The sequence below is a fragment of the Thermobia domestica genome, chromosome 8 (genome assembly GCF_964235325.1).
Source record: "Thermobia domestica chromosome 8, izTheDome1.hap1.1, whole genome shotgun sequence".
NCBI lineage: Eukaryota > Metazoa > Arthropoda > Insecta > Zygentoma > Lepismatidae > Thermobia > Thermobia domestica.
Window position 1 is genome coordinate 90,037,139 of NC_137461.1, and position 23,427 is coordinate 90,060,565.

A 23,427-nucleotide genomic window follows, 5' to 3' on the forward strand; every position below is an offset into this window, starting at 1 on the left:
CCTACATAAAACTTATCAAAAATGACCCATATTAGTGTCGAATCCATAGTTTTCGGGGTCACTGAGATGAATGGTGACACTTCCGATGCCGTGCCCTGCAGAATGGAGAAGAAGGAGGAGGATATATATATATATATATATATATATATATATATATATATATATATATATATATATATATATATATATATATATATATATTACATGATCGAAAATGGCCGATATTAGTGTCTAATCCATAGTTTTTGAGATCTCTGAGATGAACAGTGACACTTCCGATCCCGTTTAAAATCAAATTCGACCCTGCAACTTGGGGGAGGGAGAGATATATAAAAATTATCGAAAATGACATATATTAGTGTCGAATCAATATTTTCGGGGTCGCTGACATGAACAGTGATCTTTCCGATGCCGTTTAAATTGATGCTACTAAAAACGAAAACAGTATATTTCTCGGGTACCAAATACATGATATAAGGAGTTGTGCATTTAAATTTTCATTTTAACCAGTGAAGCGGGTAATCGATGCTAGTTTTGAATAAAAAAGAACAAAGTTACAAAGATTGAAAAATTGGCACTTTTCAATGTAGGGAAAAGTTGAATTAAAATCGGGTAGCTAAGGCTTGATGAGCATTGAGAGTTGTGCTAGTAAAGTGCAGTAAAATTATACATAGGACAAGTATCGAATGATGTTTACTATTATGATATTAAAAGTTACGGAGCTTTACTTCTACTTATTTCTTAAGAATGTTACACTGAGAAAAAATATAGGTGGCGTACTTAGAAAGGTAGTTACATGTGTAATTCGTGTAGTTTTTGGACTTAACGTACAGCAGACGTATAACTGAAAACGCATGTTTTATAATACTTTCCATATGTGTTCCATCTGTAATCCGTATGAAACAATATAGGCGGTCAGGATCTCACATACAAATGGATGTATTGGCGTGAGTCAATGAAAACTTGACCCACGACCCACTACTGACCCACCATGATCCACTCTGATCCACCATGATCCACCACCCATCGTGACCCACTCTGACCCACCATGATCCACTCTGATCCACCATGATCCACCACCCATCGTGACCCACTCTGACCCACCATGATCCACCACCCACCACCCACCATGAACCACTCTCATCCACTGTAACCTACTCTGACAAATGATCTATTTTTCTCACCAAAATCCATCGTCATCAACTCTGACACATGATCCACGGCCTCTTCTCTACTCACTAAAGAGTTTACACTTGTAATAAAACAAGACTGTGAAATTGTCACTAATCGGAGTTTGAATTTCTACGGTCAGTCACTCAAGCACCACTCTGTTACAATAACGATGGATCTGACCTTTACCAAGGGCGCCGATCCTGGGAGGCCGAGGGGGCCAGGGCTCCCCAAAGGTGATGTAAGCCCCCTATTGTATTTATGAATATATAATATTTGGCATAATTTGAATGCAATTTGTATTAAAATCCTCATATATATATATATATATATATATATATATATATATATATATATATACCATATGCATCTGAATTCCCCCACCCCCAAATTTACAGAGAAATCGGCGCTCTTGACCTTTACGATTTAAAATGGTGAAGTGTTTGTCAGTGAGGAAATTGAAGCACTTCGAGGTGGCGGGAAATTAGTATGTGCCTAAAATATACTTGTACTAAGAGAGTATTCTTGCAAGTGTTAATTTCTCAACGCATTCCGAAAGAAGCTCCTATTCGCAGGAAAATACTTTTGTACAATATGGAAAAGGTTATGATTTCTCAGTTCACAGTATTTTTCTCAAAAAAAAAAAAAAAAAAAAAAAAAGACTTGAAAAATTAGTTTTTCATAGCGTATAAAGGTGCTAGGGTACTCTCTGTGAGAGGATCTCCATAAAGTATGCTCATAATTGTAATTTGCGTAATCACTAAAACACCACGTTAAACTTAAGTTACAAATATGCATAATTGCAATTATTATAAATATTTATTCAAAGTAGTTTACCTTTTAGTTTATAAAAAGGAAAGAAGAGACATTAAAAATTAGGTACAAAGTTGAATTACACAAATAAGCCATTAGTAATACAAATATACTTTTCCATAACTCGTAATTTGCCACCTTAAAACAAATCTGAAATCTGGTTTATTTCCTGTTGTCCTCCAGGACTTTTTCGTGGTAAATCATCCGCAGCGGAATGATGTCCATCCTTCAGCCAAGAAATAACTACCTCGTCTACTTTGAGCTTGTCTAGCGGTGGGCCATTAACATTGATGAACAACAAGTCAGACAACGTTTGAGCATTTAGTCTATTTCTAATATCAGTCATCTGTAAATTCATAATTGGAAATCCCCGTTCGCACTCTGTCATGGAAATTGATAATACTTCTACCCGACGTAGAAATTTCTGCAACTCGTCATCGACAATCTGCTTGTTAGACTTAAGTCTGATAACGATTTTTCTCGGTCAGTTTTGAAATACTCAGCAAGAGGTATCGTCTCTCTATCACCATATAACATCTTTTCTATATCGACCATGTCAGTTGGCAATGTCGACTCATGGAGAACAGAATCTTCATCTACCACACCTTCGATAGGGAATCTTGTGCATAAATTATCAATTAAAGCCTGATAAACTAATGATTTATTATTTGTTTATAAGTTTCACTTTTGTAATTACATATGAAGGTTTGATGTCATTACTTAGTTCCCTTCCTCCTCTAGAAAGCAAACGGGAACGAGGTTCCGGGGAAGTGTTCAGAGTTAAATGGGAATTTTCCCCTTCTTCCCCTTCAAATACCACACTGCTGTTTGTCATGGGCCAAATTACAATGACTTTCAATTAAATTATCATAGTATTATTATTTCTTTGTTGAATTATCGATACGTTTTAGTGGAATAAGGGTTGAAATTTGAAAGTCCCAAATCAAGGTAAGTAGACCAACGTAAAGGAGAAAAAAGTGTAATTTTTTAAATATGATTATGCATACGATCCAAACTTGAAATTTCCGTGTAATTAAGCTTACAGTACAAATTTTATGTATATTTTCCTCACAACTTTATGGGTTGATTGCCCTGTGCTGTAAGCGCTCCATATAATAAACATAAGCTTCAGCAATTATTATAGTAGAAAGCAATGGATATGTGAAGTGAAGCACTGTATTTTTGTTTCTGAATTTTTTTCTTAGCTAATATCGATCGTTTTTGATCATTTCTACAAACCAACTCACTACCAATTTTTCCATATATACAAAGTCCCCAACATAAAGAAGAATTGAAAAATGCTAGGACACATTCTGTTTATTTTCAATAAAGAGTTATACACTCAGTTTCAGCTCCGTAAGTTTAACGGCTTGCGAGATACTAATTTTGTTCCCGCAAAAATTGGGATCTTCACTACCTCCTATATAACATCTCAGTTTGGATTAAGGCCTAACTATATACCAAAAGTCATTTCGTTTGACTTTGCAATTTGGCTGTGATGATCAGGCACACATAGTTGCATTCAATTCTCATATAATAATATGTATATATTACAGTGATTCAAAATTGTATTTTTTTTCAGTAGTTAGCTTCTCTAAAAACTCACAGGCCTCGAAAGCCAAGTAGTAGTATAAGTCCTATTGCTATTATTACAATTACAAATATCAATTTCCAAAAGTGCCTGAAGTTCTTTCTTCACTTAGATATAACCTTCTCACCTGAGGTAAGTAGACAGAAACAAATGGAAAAGGAAGGGAAATGAAGGTCTTGAAAGTAAAACGAAGACAAATTTACCAGACTTCAGAAGATACTGTTTACAATGCAGTGAGCAGAGTGAGTCGGTAGGTCAGACTGAGTCGGTGGGTCGTAGTGGGTCATGGTGGGTGGTGGTTTGCAGTGGGTCATGGTGTTTGGTGGATCGCAGTGTGTCGCAGTGGGACACATGCTGTTGACCCACGACCCACTGGCCACTCAGAAAACTTGACCCAACGACCCATTGACCCACTCCAACTCTGGTATATAACATACAGCTGACGAAGGTAACATACATAAATGCATGCAATATAAGAAAGACTGTTAGATATCAGACATCCTGCAATAGCATGATGTAACACCTAAGGGCAGTGCCTATGTAGCATACGGATAACGTATGCTCAGTACTGATTTCTGTAGTAAGTAAGATAATTCTGTATATTTGTATATACCAACATGAAATTTCCGCAACTTTTTCAGGGCTATTGCTGCATAACTTTAAATAAATTACCAAATATGGTTCAAAGCAATTAATACGAGAGTTTCAAAGTATCTAGCATTTTATATGCCATGTACTTTGGCATAATGCCTAGCCATATAACATGGCAGACTCAAGTACTTACGTGAAATTACACAAAATTCACTACAAATTTATAACTAACCAAACATTTTCAATATAATATTACGCAATATATTCACTCATTTTCCATATTCTTTATTGTGTCTCATTTTCCAATCCAAATTTCGATGTTTCAAGCCAACGGTTAAATTAAGCTTGTTTAAGTATAGCCAACACGATATGATATATATATATATATATATATATATATATATATATATATATATATATATATATATATATATATATATATTCAATTTAACAAAATTTCACTATATCTTACAAGCAAGGTTTCCCAGGTGACACACGCCGATTTTAATCAAACTTCACAGGTTTGTAGAACAGCAAAAAATAAGCGACACATATTTTTTATAGCGGCCCATATGCATATTTAGGTGGTATAATAGGGCTGTCAAATTGGGACAACAATGCATACTTTCTGTAATAGCGCGAAAACAAGAAGAGATAGCCAAACGTTGTAAAGGAGCAAGTTGTCATGACACGATAAGCATTTCAATAACACATAGCGCTTCCACGGGGATAACGCACAACATCCGCAAATGGATCAATCAGGGATGAAAAGCAGTCTCAGAGCTTTATCTATTACGCGGAATCCAAATAACGTAGGTAAGAATAAAGAATGATAAAGAATAAGTGATACGTGTTTTTTCATTTTTGCAAGATGAGTCAAAAAACGTAAATAGGTGCATCGTTATCTCAATGTCGAAAGATTGGAGAACGGGGAAAATGAAGATGTGAACGCCTGTATGAGAGGCAACCTGTGAATCAGTTTTGTAGAACTGGTTGCAGGTGACAGGTAGAATCCTGCTCGAGAGACAAATACAAAACCTGGTCTTGTTGTTCAATGGTTTATATGTCCTATCTGTTAGTAGTTACTGATTGCGAACAGTTCAATGCTCATGATGAGTAATTTAAAAGCCACCCAGCAGTAAACGAAATCACTCCCTCCCTGTAAGAATCGGTCGTATAGGATAGTAATACAAACATTGATATTGTTTTGCAACAAGCCCCGTTGTAGGGATAAATAGGTCCTTTGCGGGATACTAAACATGTTGAACACAATTGAACAGGTTGACAAAAATAGACAATTCATAGTCACATGCATATGAGCATGCATTTAAACTAAAACACATGGATATGTTACACAAGCACTATTTTCGGTAAGATGCTGTATGTTGAACCATAGCCGACTGCTATTTAACAGAATGTAGCGTAATGTCGAATATTGTATGGAACGAATATAAGCAATTGTAGTAAATATTCGTCATACAAATGATTCTTATTGAAATCGGACATGAGCCTAATAGAACTTCTTTGACATAAGCAATATAAAAACGATATTAAATGATTCGTGGCTACATGTATTTGTTTCGAAATATACAAATGTAAACAGTATAAAGTATGGCACGTCAAATGAAAATGAAAAGTTCTACAACTAACTTACAAAACAGTTCCATTGAATGAAAATGAAAAGTCCTACAACTAACTAACAAAACAGTTCGATATACATTTACGAAAACAGTACATAAATATCGTTCTTGGCCATTCAAATGCGTTTGAATTTGCCATATGTCAATATTGGAAACCATTCCTCTGTTATATTAATAGATAGAGCTAAACGTAGCATTCCGAACTCAAACTTCTAGAAAACAGTTCTAGTGTCATTGACAAAGAACTGGGCATAACTAAAGCCGAAGAACATAACCAGTGATGCAATTCATAATTCAATAGGTGTGTTGACAATATGTTACGTGCAACACGTCTGTTACGTAGTATCATTATAACATCTTGCACAGCAAAATGTTGCATGCCAGTGCGGATATTAAAAAATAAATAGCTATGTTTAAACAAAAACAAGGACAATACGAAACAAAATGCTATTTATATACAGGGGAAACGAAATTCACTTTGTCTGTTATAAATGACATCTTATTTGTTGTCCAACCTATTCATTGTATGTATTGCAGAAGTGGAACTTCACAAAAAAAATCCTCCAAACACAAATATTTTAGACACCAAGAACACCTGACAACGGATGGTTGTCTACAGGTGTCGCACAAAATGAATGCAATTGCTGTAAACCGAAAACTACTTGGTTGGTGAAATGTATCGGTCTTTCCGAAACATAGCCGCAGCGGAACCATGCATAGGCGAACAGAGGTGCATATCTTGGAGAAGATAACTGATTATGTACTAATGATTGAAGTTTGATGATATTGTCTCTTGTATGAAGATTGATATTTAGTTGTTGAAGAGTAACTACATCGGATATTTTACGCACATAACTCTTCCATATTCTAAAACCATAAACATCCAGAGGTTGGATTATGCCAGTTGTATGCTTAGGTATTGTCATAATTGTACATTGTTTGGTTGGATCTGTGATAGCTGCCAAATCATCTTTATCATACCCAGTCCAGGAATCTACTAATAGCATGGTCCGGTCACCAACTTGTGGAAGGTACGCAGACTGAAACCATAATTTGATTATTTCTTTGGTTACTTTGTCGGATGTCGATGCATAAATCAGCAAGTTTTCTGGTCGAAGCATTGTCTGTTGTACCCGTGGCCCGAACTTTCCCTGAGGTTCTTTTAAGACGATGAGCATAGGAGACAGTAGCTTTCCATTGGCAGATACGATTGGCTGTATCGTGTAACTGTGTGTCGTCGCAGACAGAGACTGCACATTTGCGTAGACCTGTTTCTCTCCACGCATTGTCAGACATCTACCCGAATGAAATTCCAAATTGAATCCACTCTGATCTGTATTATACACATTCTCCGTGCCATGAGAATTTATACATGAACGAACACTTTGCACGAACCTATTAGCATTAGCATGTATATCTTTGGATTGTTCTGCGCTATTGTACGTGACATATTTTGTAATTTTCCGTGACACGATGTGATGACGCCTTTTAAACTGCCATAGCCATTTCTTTATTCCAACAAGTATATCCTTTATTTCCATTTCATATTCGGTTTTTACAGTGTTCACGTTTTGTTTCTTTGTATGCGTCCATTAACATATCTAGCACATTGTGTGGATTTACATACGTCATTTTCACAACACTGCAAACAATAGCATACCACTTACGCACACCTCATGCTGACTACTTCACAACACACGGGTTCATGTGTTCAGGACTTCTACCGGTATCTTTACATGGCATACATACACAAACAGACGTATATCCAGGTATAGGTTGCACAAACGTTCTCCACCAACCAGTCGTCTTTTAGTTTCAAAACACAACTGTGCCTCCACTTCCACACTGTACGGCTTCCATGTTTGACGTAGACATACACTCCCAGGTAATACACAGTTTTCACCGCATTTCTGGTTCTGCTTCTTTACACTACAATGTCCTTGAGCCAAAGTCTCTCTTCCGGTGTGTCTGCAACCAGTTCTACAACACTGATTGACAGGTTGCCTCCCATACAGGCGTTCACATCTTCATTTTCCCAGTTCTGCAATTTTTCGACATTGAGATAACGATGCATCTATTTACGTTTTTTGACTCATCTTGCAAAAACGAAAAAAACACTTATCACTTATTCTTTATCATTCTTTATTCTTACCTACGTTATTTGGATTCCGCGTAATAGATAAAGCTCTGTGACTGCTTTTCATCCCTAATTGGTCCATTTGCGGATGTTGTGTGTTATCCCCGTGGAAGCGCTATGTGTTATTGAAATGCTTATCGTGTCATGACAACTTGCTTCTTTATAACGTTTGGCTATCTCTTCTCGTTTTCGCGCTATTACCTAAAGTATGCATTGTTGTCCCAATTTGACAGCCCTATTATACCACCTAAATATGCATATGTGTGCCGCTATAAAAAAAATGTGTGTCGCTTATTTTTTGCTGTTCTACAAACCTGTGAAGTTTGATTAAAATCGGTGTGTATCACCTGGGAAACCTTACTTGTTAGTAGTAGCTTACCTATCATTAAATACGCAATTAATTAAATTCACAGGCAATAAGCCACAGCTAATACGTTATCAAACTAATGCTGGTAGCGATGAGAGTATTTAGCAACTGCTCTCTAACAAGGAGAGCATATTGATAACTATTGCCATCTAGCGGTTATTCCTCCAACTTTAAGAGCAGAGATTTTAGTACATAACAGAGAATGGACTTCCTTGCAGTGTTCGGCAAATTTCAATTCGATTAACAATTAATCTGTAAATTTAATTCTTAATTGCAATTAATCAATCGATTAAAAGTAATTGCTCCGCAAAGTAATTGTAATTAAATTGGACCGCGGTGGCTCAGTGGTAGAGCGTTCACCTCTGGTGCTTGGGTTCCCGAGTTCGGTCCCAGCCTCCGCCAAGTGAATTTTGTGGTGGACAAACACCGTGTGCGTGGGTTTTCTCGGAGTTCTCCCGTTTCCTTCCACTTTCTTCATTCCACCATTTCATTCATTACTCATCATCACCGTCTCCTTTAGCCTAACCGGCATAAGCGTGGGAAGTAAAACTCAAAAATTTCATTAAATTCAGTCATTCAATTGCAATTACTTTCCACAGCAATTACTTTCAATCTATTGGAATTAATAGCCAACACTGTTGTTGTGTATACAGGATGTATCAGACTACCTGTGCTAGCCATTTTTCTCAGCTCATAATTTACGTAGAAATTTCAAATAAAAAAATTCAATGACCAAACCGTATGTGAGGAATCAAATGGTGATGCTTACATATATAGTGACGTAGCGAGAATACCTCCACGGAGAATCAACTGCGAAATTTCAAATGGAAAGTTGTATCAATTTCGATTTCTTTGGAAGTGTTATTGAAAAAGAAATAACTTTTGCAGGAAACACTTGTTAAATTTTACGGTTTGTAATCTACGTTTGTTATTTGTTGTTGAACTGCTATTATCAGACAACGCGTGCTGGACACTTTTCTCGGCTCCTAATGCACATAGACACGTCAAACAAAAAACCCAATGATCAAATCGTATGTGAGCAATGAAATTGTAATGCTTCCATGTCCAGTGGCGTAGCAAGAATACACACAAGGGGATCAACTACAAAATTTCAAATGGGAAATGGTATCAATTCGATTTCTCTGTAAGTGTTATTGAAAATGTTCGTTAAATTCTACGGTTTGGCATCTACGTATGTTATTTGTTGTTGAATTGCTACTATACAGCAACAGTTTTAGTTGGCAATGACTCGAAAAGAATACCAGATAACACATGCTCTAGGGAATAGTACTGTTGTTGAAAACTGTTTACAGCATTCAATATCAAATGTTACGACATATCTCTTGTACGTATCAACAAACGGAAACAATATTACAGAATAGCACGTAGTTCAAATTCCGGAGTAGGTACCAGTTTAAAACGGAGAAAAACAGCCTTTGGTTTTAAGTAAAGCTACATATGAAACAATTTTGGATGTAAACTTCCAGCAGACCTAAAATTTCAAACTTTTCAAATCATTGCCCTGCCCTCTGCTTCTTAACCCAAAATCATTTGTGTAGACATTTTAATAGAAATCACTTTTCAGAACGAACTCATTGCGTAAATAATTGTTAACGAATAGTACAAATAAACAAACTGAAGATAATAAATAAAATAAATAACATGAACTGCAAGTTCTGCATATCCTCATTAATATGTCGTACTTGGCCAAAAAAAAAAAAAACTCACAATAAATGCTCAAAGGATCGTCAAGCACCTGCGCTGCATTGTAAATACCGGAAACAGTTCATTTGCATTTAGACCATGGCAGAGATTACGGATTCTCTCCATTATATCCTCTCTTGTAGTAGGACGCTCTTGGTAAACCAACTCCTTTACACGTCTGAGGGCACTCGGTCGAAAAAGTATAAAAAGCCACACGACGTCATCCCTCATACGTGACGGGCTGAATGGCCGTAGATGCCGAAAACCCAGAAATCTAAATCTTATAAATCCTAAATCTTTTACACGTCTCCAAAAGAAAAAAAAAATCAAGCGGATTCAGGTAAGAAGAAAGAGTTGGGTAGGAAACCGGGCCTCCTCTTCCGATCAACCTGTTTGGGAATAAACGGGCAACAGTTTGTCTGACCACTCTCTCAAAATGAGCAGGGTAACTGTCTTGTTGTAGCCACATTATTTCACGAGTTGCTAGTGGGACATTTTCCAAAAGCTCACAAAGAATCCGACAAAACAATTGCGTACCATACTGTCGTTAAGTATCTTCGAAGAAATGAGGACCAATTATTTGGCCTTCCATTATGCCACACCAGACATTTAGATTCTTGCTGGACTAATAGTGAACGTTTTGTATGTTGATCTCTATTACTCCTGAAGCTCGCCTCATCCGTCCACAGAAGTTCTGGTGAAAACATGGCTTCCTGGCCCTCATCCACTGACAAAACTCCAGACTGTTATGGAAATCTTGTTCTCGATGTTCCTGATGCAGATGAACATGGTAAGGATGCAATGCATTATTGTGCAGAATCCTCCAAACCATCATGTGGCAAATAGCAGCATCCCTGACTAATCGTTTTGTCGAGATTGGGGAGTCCGGGAGATCGTTCATCCTGAACACGGCACCTAATCTGCTGACGTTTGTTGTGGTGACGATGGACGTGTCCAGTCCTCTCTGCACTTGAAGTTCCAAGCTCCGAAATACTTCTCTCGACTGCGTAGCACGATCGAGAAACCGTTCATCATACAGCCCCGCGGCCTCGCAATAATTCTGCCGACATTCACCCAACACCATTAATATGTCAAAAGCTTCGATATTCGAAACACACGCATCAATAGACAGACAGTAGGAGTTGAAATCAGACATTCAACTGTTTATATCTTAACTACAATCAACAAATATTCAATTCTTTTATATCGGAACTTTTTCGTTTCTTTTTCCACTTTGTCATATGGCACTAAGCAGTGGTGTTATCCTAGTTTTTTTTTTAACAACCGGTTCTATCTATCTATATATAATACAAGGTGTATCAAAACAACACCGACAATGTTTGGGAGGTGATTCCTGACACGAAGATGCAGACCAAAAAGTATAGACCAACCTGGGTGCACAAATGGAGTTATGGGCTGCCGAAAACATGAAAAAAATAAAATTTAAAGTTCCACAGCTCCAAAACTATGGGACCTATCATAGTTGGGTCAAGACTTCACTTAAGAACTAGTATGTGCCCTATCCAAATTTCTAAGTTTCAGAATCTTGCGGTGCTTCCGCAACAATTTTTATTGAGGGAGTTTTTCTACAGGCATGTAATTTGAAATACTCACCAACTACCTCTATAAAAATTGTTGCGGAAGCATTGCAGGATTCTGAAACTTGGATATTTGAATAGGGCACATACTAATTCTTAAGATAAGTCTTGACCCGACTACGGTAGGTCCCGTAGGTTTGGAGCTATGGAATTTTAAAGTTTACTTTTTCTTGTTTTCGGCAGCCTATAACTCTGAAAAGAAGCATTTGTGCACCTAGGCTGGTCTATACTTTTTGTCTCATATTAGTGTCAGGAATCACCTCCCAAACATTGTCTGTGTTGTTTTGAAACACCTTGAATATAAACACCCGATATATATATATATATATATATATATATATATATATATATATATATATATATATATAGAGAGAGAGAGAGAGAGAGAGAGAGAGAGAGAGGAGGGGGGGAGGGATAGGTACATATATGTAACTTTCTTAGAAAACAAAGAAATAGATCAGATCATGCAAGGTAGACCAAAATCCAATTTTTTACTGAAAACCACAAGTGACAAGTAGCGACCAACACAGCATCCTAATATAAAGTGGTGTCACGAAATTACGCAGCACTGCAAAAATCTTGGAAATGAATTTTGGAAGCGAATTTTGACAACCAAGATATATGGTTGTCGAAAAGTATTGGAAAGACCTTAATCCAGCAATGGATCGACAAATGTTGATAATGATATATATGGGTTTCAAATATAAATAACCTTCACTACTTCATTCATGACTGTGATCCCAGTTCTCATTCTTTATATCTGAGCATTTTAAATTAAGAAATAAGCGTTTATACCTTGTTCTGAGAGATCATATATGTAACCATGTAACTAATTTCTAAAAGAAAAGATAGTTAAACTAAAATTTACTGTTATGTCTGGGTATAACAAACAGTTCGGCGAACTCGAAATATTTTAACAACCGATTCTAGCGAACCGGTGCGAACCGGCTGAATAGCACCACTGGCACTAAATGTCTTTTTCGCTACTAATAACCATCATACAACATTTCTCCTTTCTCTCTCTTTTTACAGGATCTTCTTTTCTTCTTGGCCCCCTTCTTCACCTATATCTCAACCGTTTGTTTTAACCGTTGTCCTTCAGGTTTCCATCATTCCTCCTTTTTGTATCTTTTTCTTTCAATTCAACCTCTAAGTTTTCTTTTTTCTTCCTTGATTAATTCTTCTATCTCTTTCCCTTCTCTTTTATCTGTATAAATATTTATTGTTCTACTATCTTCTTTACTCTGTTGTTTTCCTTCTGTTTTTTTCCATTACTTTACTTTCTACTCTCACGTGTTTACCATATTTGCTTTGGACTTCTTCTATTGTTCCTATTGTGTCCTATTTTTCTATTATTGTTGACCTCGTAGGTATCCCCTGACTCATATTAAGTTATTTCGTTTCTTCTATCGGGTTGTTGGTGCAGCGTCTAGAAATCTGATTCCTCTGGTATCGATTTTCATGTTCAAGATTTTTTGTGTTTACCTCTGAACTTCGTTTTACTAACTGAATTCGATTAGGTACCAGTGGACATATTTTCTTCTCTGTGTCGGCTACCTGTTGGAGCTTAACATAAAATCATTCATTGAATTAAAATTTTGTTCACATTCTACATTCGTATTTGCTTCTACGTCATCTAATGCTTGTTGTAATTCAGTAAAGGTGAAGGTCTTATTGTCTTCCATCTGAATGTCTTCTTCATTAGGTAACTCATTGATTCTTCTTTCGTACCTATTCGTGTCCTTTTTTGGACAATACTGTGCAAAATGACTATTTTCGTTGCAATTCGTATATTGCGCGCCGTTAGCTGGACATTGATATCTTAAATGTTATTTTTCGCATCCTACATAATTATATTGATAGCGTCCATATTTTCCTGGTACATTTTTCTTTTTTAACGAAACCCGTTTATTTGGATGTAGTTGCCTTGAAACGATTTTTGTATTTTTTTCGTTGATCTGTTGCAGCATTCACTTGTAGTGGAAAAAAAAAAATGTTTTTGTACACTGATTTAACAATGCACACCGCTTAGAAATAGCAAATCAGGTAGAATTGCTGGAAAAGGAAGTAACCATATTTTTATAAATTGGATTCAAGAGTGGAACAAGTGAAATGCTGCGGCTCTGGCCGCATGATCGATCTTTATTCGGGCCTATTTATCTGCTCTATACCGGCAGCCTGTGGTAAACGGATACAAAAGGCGTTGTAAACATGGTCATGTCTGCATCACGAATCATAAAAATCATAGTGACGTAACAAGACGGAAGGAGAATATAAGGGGATTGCCTCCCTAATTTCAGGTGGGGAGTTTGAAGGTGTCCAACGTTTTCTTTTGCACAAATTAGTATCTAACTGAAGAGTGCAAAGCATTTTCCGAAAGTAAAGCTAGCAAGTTAAACATGCCAATATTAGTTCATATTCTTACAGTTCTCCTATGTTGCACCATGATTTTGAGTTTGATAAGAACCTAATTTTATACGGTTGTGCAGGGGTGGTATAAACATTCAATTGCAGTGTTTCTACTGGGATCCCTGCCATAATATAAACAGTGCTTCTTTCAAGCCTACGTATTCTGTATTCCTTTTAACACTTTGTTTTTTAAAAAAATGGTATCGTAAAGTTGGAATAAAATTATGCGCCGACCATATTATGTATTTATTTTGTCACCAATGATTCTTAGGGGGCTTTTGGAAGAGTAACAAATGCCAGGTTTATTAAAACCAATGGGTATTTATAATATTTATTCCATTTTCATGCCGTATTTTTTTGGGGGGAGGGGCTGACAGCATTTGTATGAGCAGGTAACAAAAATTACTTGCCTACTCATACTACATTCAAAAAGTTAATACGGTACTAAATACTCGTTTCTCCACAAGGTTGACTCGGACTCTGCAACTCTTGGTGTAACACTACATGATTATGTCCCAGCTTAAAGCTTTACCATGGTTCGCTTCACCATTCTATCCGTTAAAATTTATTTGTATGTATACAGTTCATTATGAACCTATGCATTGTTTTATTACAATTCGAATTAATTAAAGAAAAGTGTTTCCTGTAAAAGTTGTTCCTTTTTCAATAATACTTCCAAAGAAACTAAAATTAATGCCTTTTCCATTTGAAGTTTTGCAGTTGGCCCTCCTGGAGTTATTCCCGCTATGCCACTAGATACGAAAACATCACCCGCTATGCCACATTCCTCTCATACCATTTGGTCATTGATTTTTTCGTTTGAAGTGTCTACGTGGACTACGAGCCAAGAAATGTGGTTGCCATGGGTGGTCTCAAGCCTGCAAAAGTTGTTTCTTTTTCAATAATACTTCCAAAGAAATCGAATTTGATTCCAGTTTTGATTTGAAATTTGCAGTTGACCCTCGGTAGAGATATTCTTGTTATGCCACTATATATGGAAGCATCACTGCTTGATTTCCCACCTACGATTTGGTCATTTAATTTTTGTTTGAAGTGTCTACGTGCACTACGAGCCGAGAAAAATACATGGCACGGGTGGTCTGATACATCCTGTATATGTTACATGTATGTAACCGTTGAAAATATCTCACGCCCGGAAATTGTGTTAGGTACTGTATACTCGAAGTAGTTGGCCGGAAGTGAGCAATTCAGGTACCGACAGCTTTTTTTCAACACGAATTGATTAATATATGTTGCATGTGAGCAATCGCTGGAAATACCCCATCCCCAGAAACTCCATTATTCCCCCTAATTTTAGAACTTTTCATATTGATAGTGTCTGTTTTGCTAATCGCTGATTTGGTCGGCAGTCACTGTTTTACTCGGCCGTTGTTTTAGCAGTGGATAGTTTTGTCCGTAAATTGTATGCATGACAGGCATATAGAGTTCTTTCGAGTGGGATAGAATCATAAACATAATATCAAAAAACTGCCTTTCCCGGGTTTCTTCCCAGGAGGACGGAGGGATGGTCGTTATCCAACATTTCATATATGCAAATATGTTAAACAGTAAGGACAAGTGGACAACACAATATACACACTAGGAATGGCCAAAATTTTCCGTAATCCAGATTCCGGAAAATAAATTTTCCGACCGGATTTTTTCCGAATTCCGGAAGATTTCCGATTTTACTTCCCAGATTCCGGAAAGTAAAAATTCCGGAATTGGCCACCCCTAATACACACATATCTTTTCTTCACTTTCAATTGCTGACTTCAATTTCAATGAACAATTACAAGTTTCAATTGTCAATTGCAATTAACAATTAAATGTTTCAATTGCACCCTTTGTGATTGACAATTAACAATTACAAGTTTTAATTCCCTGGGAACCAATTAACAATTAACAATTGACGTAAATTTAATTGCAAATTGTATGATTGAATTCAATTGCAATTGAAATTAATTGCAAACGACAAATTGAAATCAATAATTGTTATTAATTTTCAGAGCAATTACTTTCAATTGATTGATCAATTTCAATTGATTTAAATTGATTTTGTCCAACACTGCTTGCTTGTCAGGTAGCTCAATACTGATTTTTAGTTTGAAATTTAAAAATGTATCACTTCAACTTTTTTCTTAAATTAAAGTTTTCAATAAATACAATAAAACGTTTAATATCTTATTTTACAAACTACAATTCTAATACGGTACACAGGCACAGGACATTACAGAATAGTACTATTATAAAGTAAGTTTTGTGCACTTGATATGAAAACTTCAGGGAGAAGATGACAACTGTACTTTCGGAACACAAAATGTTTTCTCTTCTTCAATCACAACAACTTTCCATTTCCAATTCTACATACAAGCTTTTTACTTGCTGATTCGTTTTACTGCAAATAAAATTCACTTATCAACCTTTCAGTACAATAAACTCAAAGCATAATTTAAAGAAAAAGACATTTCTTTTAAGGAAGAATAAGGAAGTTATTTTGAATATAGCATTCATTACGAGTCGTTGTTTTACGAAGTTTATTTCCGAAGAGTTTATGGTAAACATCTAATAAGCACATAAAATACGTTTCCTTATTATATATCTTTTCATATTTACAACAATATTACTGTATCTTACAATAATCTTTCCTTTGAAACAAGTAAAATGAGTAAGTGATCAAACATTGTTGATAATAGCTTTAAAATTTACTTTAACTAAGTAATCAATTTCGTTTTAATTTACACTTGCTTTCCTTTACAATCATTTATGAACACAATATTCCAGTATATTGTTCAATACTTCTCTCTCAATTTATATATATAAAACACACGTTTCTTGTTTTAATGATAATACAATGAAGTCAACCTATTTTGAGCATACTTTCTGATAAATTTGTGAACTAATGACTTTGTCATGGATGAAGTACAACGAATTGCCAGATATCCTTGTTCTTTGGTAGTATTGGCACCGGTTGTTTCAATTATGATATCTCCGCTCACGTCACAGTCCTCTGAAGGATTTGGCGAAGACATGACAGTAGCAGTCTGACATGCTATTGATTCTTTCACTGTGCTCCCTTGTACATTAACATCTACAGTGCAAGAAAAGTTTACTACTCCGTATACACTTGTGTTCGCAATGATTGATGTACATTTTCCGCCTGCGACTGCATGCGTAGCTTCCGTTCCTACAGAATCTGCAAGTTCACTTTCAAAGCATTCCAATATTTCTTGAGATTTTCCTGCTTCCGAAACCGCTTCTGTGAAACATTTTGAGTTGACATTTGTAAGGATAGATGTATTGACAGAATTTAGATTGACTGCATCAATACTACAATTTGATGTTTTGCTTATAGTTACAACGAATGGCAATCCTTGTAATCGTACTGATGCATTACTGTGGCATTGTTCAGATACGTTGATCATTTCCAGTGATCCTGAAACAATTGCATTAGAATCTAATGTGCAGTGAACATCCATAGTCTCATCAAAGAATTCTTCTACCGTTTGCGATGATGCACTTAAAGAGGTTTTAGTTACGTTTTCAGTACAATCTAATTGGATTCTTGAGGAATTTGTCATATTTACAGGAGATATTTCACATGAAAAATTTACAAATTGTGAGAATATGTTCTCCTCTACTTGTATGCCATTAAAGATTGATTCAGCCTTCTCTTGGGATGCAGCAATATTTTTACATTCTGTAAACTAAAAACAAATTTAAAAAATAGAATCATATATCAGCTCAGTGACAACCACATCCACTTTCCTGTTTGTCTTCAATTTGTACTAATGTATAAACCAGTATCAACAATGAAAATAATATAATAGTTATAGTAACCAAAGAATGATTAACAACAATTATAACAAACAAGGAAGTGGGTCATTAGAAGCATTTAATTTACACATATTGACGCAAACAACTAAAAGCTACTTTTGTGCTGAGGAAGACTAATATTGTGAAGATACCCTATTGCTCCCTTAATTTATTTGAATATTGAATTCTCAGTGTATCAGAAACGTTTATTCATTCAATCAAAGATGATAAGTTCATTCTTTAAATTTTTGATCAATGTTGTACTCTCAGGTAGACATTTTTTTAAAAATCAACTTCTTCATTTGATCAGCCTGTGAAATATTAGAAATAAATTGACAGGCTCAGTCCTTCTCTAATTTTGTATGTTATGAACGTAGGTTCAAAAAACTGTTATAAGCATTAATTCTCAGGTTCATTATAATTACTTTATAACAATAATATCGTACAGGTACCTATATTTATCAGATAAGACTATTGAGATTTTAAATACTGTAACTGAACAATAATAGATTTCTGTATTCTTTGGTCACACGAAATAAATAGAAGTGAAATGTTAACCCATGCATTAGAAGTGGTGGTTTTATCTACAACAACCGATATCATTTGTTTGTTACCTACGTTGGTACAGACAATTCTCTTCGACAGTGGTTCGAACTATAGACCATTGTATAGGATATATACAAAATATCACATATGGAAGCCCGAACTTCTTTCTTCTACGCGTAGCGTCTAAAACGTAAATACATATCATACTCTTTCGGGTTCTATTTATGCAGGATAACTTTCCTTTATTGAAAATTATATTATATTATTATTATTATTAGTGCGCATCTATCTAATACTTACTATATAGGAAGTAGATAAAAGAATATAAATGCAGCACCAGAACTTCATTTTGCCTTTCGTTTGGCTAATAACCTGAAAAGTATAAGAAAGAACGTGTATGGTTATTCCTACTTTGTATTAAACTTAATAACAATGGTTTTTATGCTGTACATTAGGGTGGGCCGAAAATGGCCGAAAAAAATTTTTTTTAGAAAATTAAGATTGAGTACCATGCAAAAGTTGTATAATGTTATATTATATTTCCTTACCAAAACAGAGCCGGATTAAAAGATATTTAACCGGGCCCCGGGGGCCCCAAAGAACGTTAATTTAAAAAAAAAATAGCCAGCAATGTAAAATATTATTAAAATATATTTTTTAGAAAGTTAAGTTTGAGTACCATGCAAAAGTTGTATAATATTACGTTATGTTTCTTCACCAAAATAGAGCCGGTTAAAAAGATATTTAACCGGGCCCCGGGGGCCCGAAAGAACGCTAATTTTGAAAAAAAAATAAAGTAGCCAGCAATGAAAATATTATTAAAATATATTTTTTAGAAAGTTAAGTTTCAGTACCGTGCAAAAGTTGTATAATGTTATATTATGTTTCCTCAGCAAAACAGAGCCGGATTAAAAGATATTTAACCGGGCCCCGTGGGCCCCAAAGAACGTAAATTTTGAAAAAAAAAATAGTTGCGAGTAGTGAAAATATTGAAATATTTTTTAGAAAGTTACGTTTGAGTACCATGCAAAAGTTGTATAATATTATGTTTCTTCACTAAAATAGAGCCGAATTAAAAGATATTTAACCGGGCCCCGGGGGCCCGAAAGAACGGTAATTTAAAAAAAAGTCAACAATGAAAATATTATTAAAATATATTTTTAGAAAGTTAAGTTTCAGTACCGTGCAAAAGTTGTATAATGTTATATTATGTTTCCTCAGCAAAACATCCGGATTAAAAGATATTTAACCGGTCCCCGGGGGCCCCAAAGAACGTTAATTTTGAAAAAAAAAAAATAGTTCTGAATAGTGAAAATATTATTAAAATATATTTTTTTTAGAAAGTTTGAGTACCGTGCAAAATTTATAATGTCATGTTTCCTTACCAAAACAGAGCCGGATAAAAAGATATTTAACCGGGCCCCGGGAGCCCAAAAGAACGTAAATGCTGAAAAAATATGGTTGTGAGTAGTGAAAATATTATTGAAATATTTGTTTTCAGAAAATTAAGTTTGAGTACCGTGCAAAAGTTGTATAATGCTATGTTTCCGTCGAATATAACCGTCTCGTGCAGCACTACCACATACTCCTGAAGAAGTTTCTGTTACTACCTTTAGACATATTCTTCAGTGCTTTGCCTATTGCAATTGTCAATTAGAACTATAGTTTGGTATTTTCGGCCATCAAAATAGAGACCCTTAAAATTAGTAGCTTTACACTGTAAACGTTTTTTCTTTTTCTTTTTTTGCTAGTTTCGTACGGATTTTGTTTTTATCTACTACCTTGTCTTAGTTTTGTTCAGTAAATTCATATCTTCTAAAACAGCGGATACAATTTTAGCAGCCGACCTATTCGATATACCTGTTAAATCTTTTGCGGTACTCATTTGTTTAGGGCTCACTATTGTTTATTTAGGTTTACTTTAGATTTTATTCTCTAAACGATTGCTCCATGCGAACTCTTCATCGTCTGAATTCGGGGTGGAAGCGCTTAATGTATGTTCCAAGTACGGGACTGAGGCTAACGATTGTAACCCTCTTGTAATTGGTACCGTAGCATCATAATCTATCTATGTGTCATGCTTTCTTTTGAGCCTATGGGGTTCTGCTTCATCTACATTGCAACTCGTCATCTGTCTCTAATTTCTCTGATCTAATATGAGCTCCCACTCCAAAAGCGGTATATAATTTGATTTACCACACTTACAGGTTAATCTATCGCAGCATTTGCAAGAGAAAATATCACATAACTTCTGAGCACCGTTCTTAAATTTCTTTAATTTGGCTCTTAATGGGGTATATCTCATTTCTTAATGGGGTTAATGATCGTTTTGCATTTTGAGTTGTAATTCAAAATCATATGCTTAATTCGAAGTCAAGACAATACAGGAAGAGAGGCTTGCAGCCATATTGTTTCTAGTTTATTTGAATTCAGCAATGTAAGCGCCGCCTTCGGAAAGCCAGCGTTATGTATTTTGCATCTAGATGCGAAAAAGTGATATTCTCTTAAAGTTTGAGAGTTCTGAGCTGGGCTCAACACAAAGGTTTTTCGTGTGTTAATATGGTAATTATGAAAGTTAGTTAAGCTCTTAATAGTTATTTGCGTATATTGAAAAAATGTATTTCATGTTTTATGTATTAATAGTATTGTCTGGTAAAATGTTATTATTACCTAAAACCATTTTATTTGAACAAAAAATTGGGAACTTTAGGGCCACGGGGGCCCGGTTAAATATTGTTTTAAAATCAACATATTTGACATGGCTTCATTTCGTACCAATGCACAACTTTTGATAACTACTCAATCCTGAATATCTGAAAAAAAATTTTTCGGCCCACCCTACTGTACATGTCTCGAGATGTATCGTCAATATTATTCAACCTATAGATAGTAATTCTAGCTCTTTAGATACGGTAAGAATTACGGATTGTGTAGTACAGAAATTATTGTGAAATATTCGTTAGAAATTTGATTGCATATGTATGTTAACTCGTATCAAGAAGTAAAGAACAAAATGAGAAAATTTTGTGAAGTTTGGTTTAAATAACAGAGTTTGAGACATGTTATTTGCTGTATGCGAAATGAAATTAAATGAAATCTGAGTTTTACGTTCCACGGTTATGCCGGTTAGGCTATAGGAGACGGTGATTATGACAAATGAATGAAATAGTGGAATGAAGAAAGTGGGAGGAAACTGGAGAATCCCGAGGAAACCCACGCACACGGCGTTTGTCCACCACAAAGTTCATTTGGCGGGGCCTGGGATCGAACCCGGACCCCAAGCACCAGAGGTGAACGCTCTACCACTGAGCCACCGCGGCCCCTATTTGCTGTATGCGATTTGTTTGTATTTTGATATCGTATTTTCTTAGACCAAGGTTATAGGTGAAATGAATCTATAGTTATGGGCGTGGCTCAGGGGTAGAGCGTTCACCTCTGGTGCTTGGGGTCCCGGGTTCGATCCCAGCCCCCGACAAGTGAACTTTGTGGTGGACGAACACCGTGTGTGTAGGTTTTCTCGGGGTTCTAGCGTTTCCTCCCACTTTCTTCATTCCACCATTTCATTCATTACTCATCATCACCGTCTCCTTTAGCTTAACCGACATAATCGTGGGACGTAAAACTCAAAGATTACATTTCATTTTTTCGACTTTTTTTTAAAAAAATAGTGAATAAACTTTAAAACAGTGTTGAACATCTAGAGTTTAGCAAGTGAGCCAGACAGTATCTAGAAAATTCTATTGAGTTGCTTTTCAGTTTAACGTCCCTTTCAGCAGCGAGGCTATATGAGACGTAGACCTACTGATTAACGTGGAATCCGAACCACAGGAGCTCTCGCCGGGAATCGAACCCGGGTCTCCCACCCCGAAGGCGCGTACGCTAACCGCTTAGACAAGAAGGAGCTCAAGAAAATTCTATTGTTTGAATCAATAATTGTTTTCAAGATCTTTCGTAGTATATTTAAAAACTTGGGTGACATCATAAACTGTGCACCCAAAGTTATAGTCTATAAGCGAAGGTTTCGAAACAGTTATTAATTTCTTTTAAAAACATTTTGTAGACACTATCTGACTTACTTTTACTTTCTACTTTTATTGATATTCTACATTGTTTCTATGTTATTCATTAAAATTTAAAAAAGTTTCTCTGAGTTTAGCAAAGAGACTTAAAAATAAAGTTGGACCTTCACACTGTTAATGGATCTTTTACTACGCTTACTCTCACTCTTTTGAATTTCAATCAATAAATCAAAGACAACAAAGAACATGAAAAATTTAGAAAGTGGGGAAGATGGTATCTTTAAAGTGCTGTTAAACAAATTAATAAATGGTATCAGACAATATTTTATGAACCAGATATTGGTACGCAATAATCTAATATAAATAAAATAAAGAATTTGTTTGTGTGTCTGTGTGCGGCCTGGAGATCAGACGAGTGGACCCAGAGTTACCAAATTTCGTTCACGGGTACCTCGGTCCAGGCCCCAGACCAAGACAAAGCGTTTTCTTTCGTTTTTTTTTCAAAATTCGAACTACGAGCTCTCAGGGAGGGGCGTTTTCCGAGACATATAAAAGCAGTAGAAAATGACCGATATTAGTGTCGAGTCCATAGTTTTCGCGGTTGCTGAGATCAATAGTGAAACTTCGAGCTAAATTTACCCCATTCGGCTGCGGGTCGGGGGTCACCGGGGGAAGATACCGAGACATGTAAAAATAATTCAAAATGACCGATATTAGTGTCAAATCCATAGTTTTCGCGGTCGCTGAAATCAATGATGACACTTCCATTAGCGATGACTAGCAAATTTAGCGGGCCAGGAGTCACCTGTGGAGGGGGAGATACCGTGACATGTAAAAAAAATCCAAAATGACAGATATTAATGTCAAATCCATAGTTTACGCAATCGCTGAGATGAATGGTGATACTTCCACAGAAGTTGACTTCCAAATACAGCTCCCATCAGTTGATTACCAGAGGCGTTTTTGTTCAAAATTCGAACAAGGAGGTCTCAGGGAGCGTTTACCGGGATATGTAAAAGTAGTAGG

General features: G+C 35.9%; 1 protein-coding gene across 1 annotated transcript; it reads right to left on the reverse strand.

The window, feature by feature from the left end:
* Positions 1–16,235: 16,235 nt before the first annotated feature.
* On the reverse strand, positions 16,236–18,746 carry LOC145691786 (uncharacterized). The gene is made up of 2 exons (XM_081767096.1): positions 18,683–18,746; positions 16,236–17,727 (listed from the first exon to the last, which is right to left on the reverse strand). The coding sequence occupies exons 1-2, from the start codon at positions 18,728–18,730 to the stop codon at positions 16,861–16,863; spliced, it is 915 nt and encodes a 304-aa protein (XP_081623222.1). The 5' UTR covers positions 18,731–18,746; the 3' UTR covers positions 16,236–16,860.
* Between the last annotated feature and the right edge of the window lie 4,681 nt (positions 18,747–23,427).